General features: G+C 44.9%; 1 protein-coding gene across 1 annotated transcript in view; it reads right to left on the bottom strand.

Moving 5' to 3' along the window:
• The window catches only part of DCUN1D4 (defective in cullin neddylation 1 domain containing 4), a 42462-nt gene extending 34046 nt beyond the window's left edge, over positions 1 to 8416 (bottom strand). Inside the window, exon 1 of the mRNA XM_018575716.1 lies at positions 8267 to 8416. Coding sequence (XP_018431218.1) covers positions 8267 to 8285 — 19 coding nt within the window. The 5' untranslated portion in view covers positions 8286 to 8416. The remainder of the gene's footprint in view (positions 1 to 8266) is intronic.
• Positions 8417 to 10984: the final 2568 nt, after the last annotated feature.

Below are 10984 nucleotides of genomic sequence, written 5' to 3'. Positions count from 1 at the left end.
TTTTGCACCCATGTTATATTCCACATTTTAGGCCTGAAAATTACTTAAAACCCCCAAACATTATATATTTTCTGAAAGCCAAGACCCTATAGAATAAAATGTTGGCAGTTGCAAATGTTTATGTTGCACGATATTAGCGCAACTCCTTATCAAACTCACAATTTAGTGAAAAATTCCCCAAAACACAATAAAATACCAATTTTTTTTAAAAATAAAATATAAAAGATGAGGTTACAACGAGTAAATAGATACCCAACATGCCCAGGTTCAAAATTGTGTGCGTCCATGAAACGGCAACGAACTTCAGTACCCCAAAAAGTCCGTAGACAACGCTTTAAAAGCCCCCACAGGTCATCAATTTAGAGATACCAAAAAATACTGGCCCTAGAATTATTGCTCTCACTCCGGCATGCGCAGCGATACCCAACATGTGTAGCGCGTTCATCGTTTTCATACAAAGGCGCACCCAACGCGTGTTTACATGGCGATGAACATGCTCACAGGGGCGGGGGTCTTTAAAATAGCTTTTTTTACATTATTTTTAGATTTGATTTAATTTTAAAAACTATTTTTACTTTTTTGCTATCACATAGGAGGGCTTACAAGCAGATGGTGGTGACAGGTACTCTTTAAAGGTGATGCTGGGGGTCCAGAAGACCCCCAGTGTCACCTTTACATTCCAAATAAGCTATTGAAGTGCAGATCGCACTTCAATAGCTTATAGCTGGGCTTCAAGAGCCCAGCACTGACAGCTATGGGACCGGAAGTGATGCAATCTGCATCACTCCCGGTCCCATAGAACAGGGAGGTCCCGGGCCCGTAAGAGGGGCAACAGAGGCCGGGAAGCACGGTGGGGGTGACCCCTTCACCGGGCCATAGAAGCGATCTGGCGACAGCCGAGTCGCCAGAATCACGTCTATTGTAAAGCCGACAGTTGGCTTTACAAGTTTAAACAGAGTCTTGGTGGCTTTCTGTTTAAACAGCCTCGATGCTAGCGACGTACACTGTATGACGTTAGTCGTGAAGGGGTTAAGCAGTAAATTACCCTTAAAAGAGGTCCTTTGTAACCTCTGTAACTGCAGGCACTGTGAGGCAATTCATCCCCAAATTTTAACAGCAGAGGTCATTCAAGTTCTTCTTTAAGCAGCTGAGCGCCCCCTACTCCCCCTTCCAGAGCTTCCATTCTGTGATTGGAATAGAGATTAAAATGCCGCATAACAGGATTAGCTTACCTTATACCTGCAAGATACTCGGTCTAGCTCAAGCTCCTAATAGAGCCAGTAAATCCACAGTGTTTGTGCCTGATATGCAGTTGTTTGACAGGGGAGCGGAAAGCACGGGTACCCTGACGCATCTTACATGTATGATGTATAATAGATACAGATATGCACCTTTCTGTAACCTGCAAATAGTATGTTTGTTTCATTTTATTTTGAAGTTTTATATGGAAAAAAATCAAATAAAAATTGTTTGAAAAAATTAAAAAAAAATGCCGCATAATCACTGCTGGGAGAGGGGAGCTGAACTGATGCAAGGATGACTTGAAAGGCCAAGGTCTCATCCACACAGCCAGATAAGATTGCCAGGATCCTCCATAAAAAGGTCTGTACCGCATCTCAACTCAAACAGACATATAGTACACATGCTTATGTCCGTATGTGCCGACATGCCAACATTCTGGGCCTGCGCTGCTGAATACACATTGTTGATCTCCCCTGAGTGAGTCACTAGCACAGAATGACCTCGGCCTTCGGTCATATAGTATGAATGTGCTGTATAAATGCCTAATTAACAATTGTAGTCAGCGGCAGCGCAGAATGACCTTGGTCTCATTCAGAACGCCTACACATTGTTTGCATCTCGGCCCTGAGTTTACTACACAGTGGCGCATTTAGTCCTATTACATTGTAAGTATGTAAACATTTGCAATTTTGACAAATGCGATGAAAATCATATAGAGGATGCAAATGTGTCTTGTTTTGGTTTGCATAGCTAAAGGCTGCAGGCCAAAAAGGAAGCCGTGTGAACAGACCATAGCATATAATACTGCAGCATGCACATCTATATTCATTATGGATCTAAAGTATATTGTATGCCTCCAAGCCCCAATACTTCTGATGCAAACGTTAGAATAAGTTGCTCCACAGTGCCTGCAGCTACATAGGTCAGTAGGGGAAAATCCCTCTCGTTAGAAAAAAGTAGACTGGACTGTCCAGCCACGCCACAAGCTAATTTTAATGCAGGGTGACCCATGACCCTGGTGTCACCAAACATTGTGGGTGTTCTATAGAGTACAAGGCAGGATTTGTATTTCTGTTCATCCAATCCTGAGGTTTACACAGTTCTGCCACACAACACAGTCCAATCTAGAAGGCAGGAGACCTGTTTTTTCTCTGCTGCAGTTTCACCTCCAGGTCTCCTCCACCTTATGAATGGGCAGTGAAAGGACAAACAGCAGACCAATGAGCGTATTTCTCTAACTCTGCTCTCCCTCCTATCTGCATGCTCCTTGTGCTGCCCACAACACATCTAATCAGCTGCCAAAAATGAGAAATAAATAACAAACATGCCGAGCTGGGAGTGTGTGTGTGTGTGTGTATATATATATATAGGGCTGTGGAAATTAAAGATTCATTTCTCGATTAATCGTTAACTTTTTGATCGATTATTTTGATCGCTAATTAAAACACTCACCTCTCCGCTGGCTTCCGGGAGTCCCGTCGGTGATCCGGTGACATCACGGGCATCGACGTCACCGGACTCCTACCCCCTTACCCAAGTGGCTCCTTCGGCTAACTGAGGGAAGGGGGGAGGAGTCCGGAGACGTCGATGTCCATGACGGTTAACGAAGGGAAGGGGGGAGGAGTCCGATGACGTCACGGGACTCCTCACCCCTTCGTTAGCCCACGGAGCCACTTGGGCAGGTGAGTTTGCCCAAGAAAATTTCTGCACGAGCGCCAGCCAAGGCATTGGCCTATACACATACAGCACAGCAATTAATTAATAAAATGAACTAGGATCACACTAATCCAGCACGTTATTAATCAAGCGGCGGCCATATTGAGTGGGGCACGTGAGATTAATAACGTGCTGGATTAGTGTGATCCTAGCTCATTTTATTACTTCATTGCTGTGCTGTATGTGTATAGGCCAATGTAGTTGGATCTGTATGTGCGTTATAATTAATCGAAATGAATCGATTAAAAAAATTTCGATTAATCGAACACGAAAATTGTAATCATTACCAGCCCTAATATATATATATATACACATACCAATATCACATGCAAGTATATAGCTGTGTCTTCACATGTGTAAGGAAAGTCCCAATAACACATAACAGTCACTGCGAAAAGTCCATCTGTGAATAGAAAAGTACAATTCCAATGTGTTAATCCAAAATGGTGAAAATCACTTCCTTTCCATCCAACACCTTCACACCTCGTGAACAGCGCGCACAGAAAGGTCCCACCCACTACTCATGTATAGAGCCTCCTGACAAAGTCACGCTAGACATAAAGCGCGCAGGGTGGAGCATCTGACGTCACATCTAGTGGAGGCGGCCGGTAGGAGGAGTTTGTACTGGCAGTTCTGGGCTATACATGAGCAGTGGGTCTTATTTTGAGCATTGAAGAGCGCCCTGATTCTGTTGTTTCTCTATGGGAGAAGATGGAAGCACATGATTGTGAGATACTGGAGCCAGGGCTCCCCTCCCATTAAGCTGGGAGGTGTGTGGTGTGACCTACAATAAAGGTCCAGAATATCAGGTGAGCACCCCTCTGTGCGGTCCTGTTGGATGGAAAGGAAGCGATTTCCACCATTTTGGATTAACACGTTTTTGTTTTGAACTAACACATTGGAATTGTACTTTTCTGTTCACAGATGGACTTTTCGCAGTGAGCGTTATGTGTTATTGGGACTTTCCTTACACATGTGAAGACACAGCTATATACTTGCATGACCTGCATATGATATTGGTTTATAATATATACACACACACACAATCTTCCTAGCTCGACCCATGTCTTAGATTTCATTTTTGGCACTGAATTGGTGTATTTATAGTGCTTTGCGGCATTTTGTTATATCGGTGCAGATTATTTTTGGTAACATCTAATCAACTCTTTATGCTGCTTCTCACTGTGTGTTCTGCTGTAAAGGGCCTGCAAGAGGCTGATGCCCAGGCAAAGTAGGGATCAGAACACCTGTTGGTTTTTTTATTGCTATCCAGGGCTCTGTTAGAGAAATGTACCCTCACTTCCTGTCCTGCTGACAACAATCTCACCAGAAAAAAAAAGTAAGAACTGTGCAACAGGCAGAAATACAAATCTGACAGGGGTTCTGGCCTTTCCCTACTTTACTCAAACAAAGCATGTTTTTATCAGTATGTGTTATTGTTGGAGAGTTCCCTTCACTTGCGGTCTGGTGAAACAGTTGTCAGCGAGTCGGGAAGTGAGGGGAAATCTCTCTAACCAATCAGTGGCAGCAGTAAAAACACAACAGGGGTTGTAACTCTTCCCCATTTTATTGGAACCTAAGAAAAAGGTTTTGGCTGGACATACACTTTACAGATGTAATAATGATAACAGAACTGCATTCACTGGTATCTTTCATACATGACTGGAGTTTACATTTATCGAAGAAGCACTTAACACTGCAAGGGTTAAGTGCTCGTTTTTGCCTAGGGCAGTGGTGGCGAACCTTGGCACTCCAGCTGTTTTGGAACTACAAGTCCCATGAGGCATTGCAAGGCTCTGACAGCCACAGACTTAACTCCCAGAGGCAGATGCATGTTGGGATTTGTAGTTTTGGCACAGCTGGAGTGCCAAGGTTCGCCACCACTGGCCTAGGGTCACAAATAAAAAAAGTTATACCCACCTGATTCTTGGAGCCGGCTGGCTGTAACAACACTCCCTCCTGCCTGTCTCCAGCAATGGTTTTTCCATCTGCGTCCTCACGTCCAATACACTTGTGTAGAACGGGATGACTCAGGGACCTTGGATGGCTATAGCGGAGGGAGAGAGAGGCTCCGGGGTCTGGTCTAAGAGCAAGCCGGTCAAGAGGATCAGGTGAGTATAACTTTTTTTAAATTTTGACCCTAGGCAAAAATGAGCACTTTGTGCCGCGTTTTTGAGGCGTTCCAGGTCGTTTTTGGTTAAAACATTTTTATTTATTTTTTAGTTTAACATGGGCTTTCAGTGCGTTCCAGGCATTTGCGTGCTTTTTTGATGTGTTTGCATGTGTTCCAGAGCAGGTAAAATAGGGCTTGCTGCAATTTTTTCACCTGCTCTGGAACTGCACACTGCGATGTGAACTGGAGCAAAAAATACCATTAGAATACATTGGACGCAGTTTTGATCCGGTCTGTAACTGCTCTGCTCCTGGAACGGGCTCAGTGTGAACAAGGCCTAAAGGTTGAGAAAACGTTTTACCTGGAGATCTGCTTTAAGGCCCCTTTCACACCAGAGCAGTTCGGTCGCGGGGATTTATCCGCACTGAACCGCCAACAGTGGGGAAAAAAAAGTTTATTCCTATGGGGCCTGTTCACGCAAATGTGCGTTTCAATCCACCTGCCCCCCCCAAACTGCTCCCTGAGCTACGTTTTCAGTGCTGATCAGCACAATTTCCATATAGATTTCAATAGAAACGCGTTTTTGGTTGTTATTTGTGTTTCAGCGCTGAAACGCGATTAAAAACACCCAAAAACGTCCTTTCAAAAATTGCGCAGAAACCACGCTGAGCTGCTGCCGCCCTGTTGGTATGAGTAAGGCCCCATTCACATCTTAAAGGAAACCCTCATAGGATGGTATCAGCAGCAATTCAAGAGATTGCACAATGCTGTACAAATAATTATTGTTTCAGTTCAGTAAATGATGGATTGCGTACTCCTCATTGAAGCCAGGACACCAAGCTGGAGGCTCCTATTCAAGAGTTTCTTGTGTCTTCACAACCTGCACTAAAAACCCCTTTTGTTTGCAGAGCTCAACAGCTCAAATTGAAACTTACACACACAAGTGAATCGGTCAGAGGAGTGACCCGCCCCTTACTGGATGGCGCCATTTTATCCAGGTAAAGTCAGCCAAAAAGACAAAGCTTATGCTACCAGCTTCCTTTAGATAAGCTATAGTGCTCTGAGAATCCTTTGTCACGTGTGATTGTGAAATAGAGATTGTAAAAAAACAAAAAAACAGATTTGTTTAAAAATTTGCAAAGAAAAAAAAAGGACCCAAAACAATGAATGTTTATCCTTTAATGTAAAAGAAAAAAAAAGAAGCTTGTGATCCCATCCCGTACGACATTACATGCTCTGAGTAGCTGTCTTCAGTCATCACAAACACGCCTGATAAACTTGTATGAGTACACCAAACTTTATGGTTCAGCTGGATAGACAGGGAAATTCCCTCATTCAATCAATAAACCATTCAAGTCACAATCACACTGCTCTGCTGAGTCAACACAATGTACAGTAACACTACAGTGTGGGTTGCGCTGCATTACAAGACATAGTGCATGCACCCGTTTTGATTTTTCGCAGACTTGCTTCTATCAGCTGTCCATCCTTGGAGGACGGACGGCGGACAGCTGATAGAAGCAAGGCTGCTTGCACAGAGACAGGTATCCGAATGGAGTAAGCACGCTGCCTACCTCTTGATGTTAACAAGGGATAGAAGGGAAGTTATTCAGCTGAAAATCAAACTTTTATATGAACAGCTTGGGTCATCCCGTCGTCTCTGATCCGTGTGTCCCCACCGCAAAACCGGCCATAGGGATGGCATGCGAGTTGTTGCTGTTCCTTGGCTAGAAGGAATCCTCCTTTGCCCCTGACACTAACAGGGTTATTCACAAAAGGGTGAAGAGTTGGAGAATGCAGGAGAAGGGAACAAAAAATTCTCCAATTCAGCTCACTTTCCAGTTCAGCTATGTTGTCCTAGACTGGTCACTTCTCCTGCCTTCTCCAAACTCTTCACCCTTTTGTGAATAACCCTGTTAGTGTTGGTCACCTCCCCAGAGGAAGCACATGAGCAAAACGCGTTGGAACAAAGACTTTGTAAACACATGCCATCTGAGAACAATTTCCCCGACTACTAAAAAGAAATGAAGATGAACAATGGATAACATATATGGTGTTCACGTTGGTATATGTATGCAAATACGGCTGTGTTAGACAATAGGTGAAATAAGAAGGGGATGCTAATCGACACTTATGTTTTTATTATTTTTTGCCAATAATTTTATCATGATTTTGTATCAAATATATTTTTCATATCAACTGATGCAATAATGATATGGCTCTTTAAACCCCATTCTCTTTGATGTGCAATTCTCTTCCATTGCACATACAATACCTAGAGACCCCCCCGTGCACACAGGATACCCCCTTTCCCAGTGAACACACAATAGACGAGTTATAATATATAAACTTACAAAGTGAGCTGTTCTTGGTATGCAATCAGAACTCCAGATGAGGCTATGTATGTCCTGCATCATGTATATGATATTAAAGCCAACAGCCAATATATTGCTATAGGCAACCAGTCAGGGGGTGATTGTGTCCATACTCAGCACTTGTCAAACACAGATGGACCGTAATGTAGTATGAGGCATCAATGATGGCAGCACTGGTTGCTGCAAGTTTCCTTATTTCCCCCCGACAAGCTGCGTGCACAAAAACCGATCCAGGGGCGCATCACAACCATTGTGTATGAGTGATGACAATGAGCTCTTACCCATAAAATCCTGCATTCAGCTAACATGGTTGCTATGGGTTACCACCTTATTATAACCCCCCTGTCCCTTTACACAGCCTTACTGAATGATCTCTTTGTTCCAGTATATAGATCCGACCACAGTCTCCATAGAATTCACAGCAGCTCCTGTGTGTCTACCGAGCACCCTTCCTATTCCATATACCTGGACGAGAAATCTGACAGCAGCGGCCCCTCCGCCCCCTGCCAGCAGGAGGCGCACTGACTCAGCCCCTTCCACCCACAGAGGGGTAATGTCTATCTCCACGGAGCCAAGCTTTATATCCCACACAGGGGCAGATGGGGGAGGTCTGTCTGTCTACCACAGGAGGAGGAGGAGGAGGGAGCGCCAGACGGTCGATGGCGGCCGCTATTATTACGCAGCAGCCGGAGCCGCCGCACCATCTCCCCCCCCATTCCTAATACTCAGGGGCCACTATGTGCTGAAGACTGGGGGCTGCGTGCCACAACGCCACCCTGTACGGGCAGGTGGAGAGGAGCCGGCCGCGGCCTGTACTTACTGACAGCATCCGAGTGCATTTTCGTGTGACGCAGACACACAGCCACTAAGCAGCCCGGTCCCCCCACTTCAGCTCCTCGACCCGCACTCACTTCGCAGGACACACGCACACCGCTCAGCCCGGCTCTGCGCCGATCGGATTGGTAGAGGATTCCGGAGCGCCCTCCCCTCTTTCATCCCCGATTGGCCGCAGGAGCTCGGGGCGGGGCTGTGAAGGTTGCGGGGATCTTATTGTTTCGATAGAGGAGCGGGGTTCTAGATGACGTCATGATCTGGTTTAGGGAGGCCCATCCACTGATATTCAGGAATCGATAAACGTATTGGTAAATTGGTCATTAAGGGACGCTTATGTCATACAGGTCCCTGGACTAACTTGTGGTGACGTCATGAGCAGCTGTTGTGGGAGCTATGTTATTGGTCGGTGTGGGGAAAGTGGGCGGGTATGTAGGTCAGCCCACTTGTTTTTGCCAGGGAGTGTGAGTGATGGCTTACCAGTAGCAAGTCTGAATTCACATTCAGTCTGTGTGCCCAGCTACTTTTTTCAAGCAGTGTTAACCCTCAGTGTACCATTGCCCTAGTCCAGTTCCTGCAAAAAAAACTAAAGGTACCCATAATACAAAAAGAAAACAATATTAAGATTATTATATTTTTGTGTTTGGAGCCTGTTAAGCATTGCAACCACAATCAGTGCAATGCTCTGCTCCCCCAGCTCCTCTGTTTACATAGTTGGTAAACAGAAGGGCTGGGGGAGCCGATCATTGCATTACTGGTTCCACTGATTGTGGTTGCAATGCTTTGCAGGCTCCAACACAAACATATAATGAATAATGTTTGCTTTTTGTATTATGGATACATTTACTTTTTTTTTGCAGGAACTGGACCAGGGCAATGGTACACTGAGGGTTAACACTGCCTAAAAAAAGTAGCTGGGCACACAGACTGAATGTGAATTCATGCTTGTTACTAGTAAGCCATCATTCTCACACTCTGGCAAAAACAAGAGGGCTGACCCACATACCCGCCCACTTTCCCCCACCGACCAATAACGTGTGTGTGGATATGGACTCCCATATCCCTGTATATTTTGTAAATAGGGAGGTGTGTGGGCTTGGTGCCAAATTAATTCACCCAAATCTATGCAAACTGTGAGTGGCATATCCCCCTCCTGGCCCACTCAGCTTGGCCCTGGCAAGCTCGCCCGGCAGCCACTTGTAACAAGGGTCTGGGGAATGTCCCTGCTGCTGCTAGGGGGATGTGTCTGGGGCAGTTTTGTGCAAACTCACGCTATCCCTACTTGTAAAATGAGAAACCAAATATATTTTGAAGCACCAAATGCTTTTAGCTGTTACCTATAACTGTAGAAGGTAGATCCACATTTTTACTGCCTTGACAGTAACAAATCCTTAGATTAAACATCTTCTGGATTACCTTCACATTATGGCCACGTGTCTTCTCCAGAGTCCTTAGGTTAAACAGTTTATTCCCAATACTCAAGTTCCCTTTGATAGATTTGTGCGAGTGAGCTGCCGGAGCTTCGGCTCAGCCGATCCAGATGTTGGATCGGCTGAGTCGAACTCCTTCTGCACTTCAGCCGAACATGCAGAGCATGTTCAGCTGACCGAAGGCAGCCGATGTAAGGCTGAAATCAGCCGTGAAGGCCAGAAGTGAATAACAGAACAGCGCTCGGCTCACTTCACTTCGGCTGGGTTATTTATTCGACTGCCTTCGGCAGCTTTGTAAATATGCCCCTGAGTTTTAGTTGACAGTAGTTGTCGGTTGTGATATAAGGAAGTTCATATTTACAGGGCTGAGTGAAATTGTGTCAGTGCATTGAGTAAGTACATCCTATGGGCGTCTTCAATAAGTAAGTTTATAACCGTCTTGATTGATATGGTTATTAGGAGTGGGATAGAACTTAAAGAAGAATGTTAAAAAATGGATCCTTGCAGTGGGGCTACCTCTGCAGTACAAGGGTTAAGTGCTCAATTTGTCTAGGTGGCTAAATTAAAGCAGATATGCTCACCTGATCCACGGTCAGCGCTCACCTCCACTCCGGCTGTGGAATGTCCCTCGTCATCATCATGACCAATGTAAGTCAATGGTTGTGCATAAGATGTCATGATGTCCCTAGGCCACCAGAGCCCAGGTTAAAAGAGGCTGAGAGGACTGGTCTTGCAGGCTGGAGGGAGCCAGTGGGACCAAGAATCAGGTGAGTAAATCGGCTATATTTGAGCCACCTAGACAAAATGTGATTTTAACCTTTGCAGTGTGGGGATAGCCCCACTGGAAGGGCAAGTTCTTTTTTTAAAATCCACAGAGTTCTTCTTTAAGGAAATGCAATATAAAATACAAATTAATTTTTTCGTTTTTGACCATAGATACCCTTTAAGAGTGAGCATGCTGACAGGTGAGGGGGGCAGAATAGGCAGAGTTGATGGGCTGTTTTTTTTTTACTTCAGGCTGAGTGTGTGTTCCAGCTGCAGTGGAGGTCAAATACCAGGCTGGCTGTACAGGACTACTCATCATCTGCCAGGTAAAATGGTTTCCATAGTAGTATTTATATCTGTGTATTTAGCTGCTTTCCTCGAGCCAAGCTTTAAAACAATATATTTAAGTTATATTTCACTTTGCACTAATAAAGCAAGGTCTGCTTATTTACTAACCCCCGTCTCTCATTCCAAATTAGGTGTAACTTGCCTCCCCCCCCTCCCATCTGCAG

This window comes from Nanorana parkeri, unplaced genomic scaffold (genome assembly GCF_000935625.1).
Source record: "Nanorana parkeri isolate BGI_ZX_2015 unplaced genomic scaffold, ASM93562v1 scaffold54, whole genome shotgun sequence".
NCBI classification, from domain to species: Eukaryota; Metazoa; Chordata; class Amphibia; order Anura; family Dicroglossidae; genus Nanorana; species Nanorana parkeri.
The sequence above is the reverse complement of the archived record's forward strand: the minus strand, read 5'-3'. Positions and strand labels throughout refer to the sequence as shown.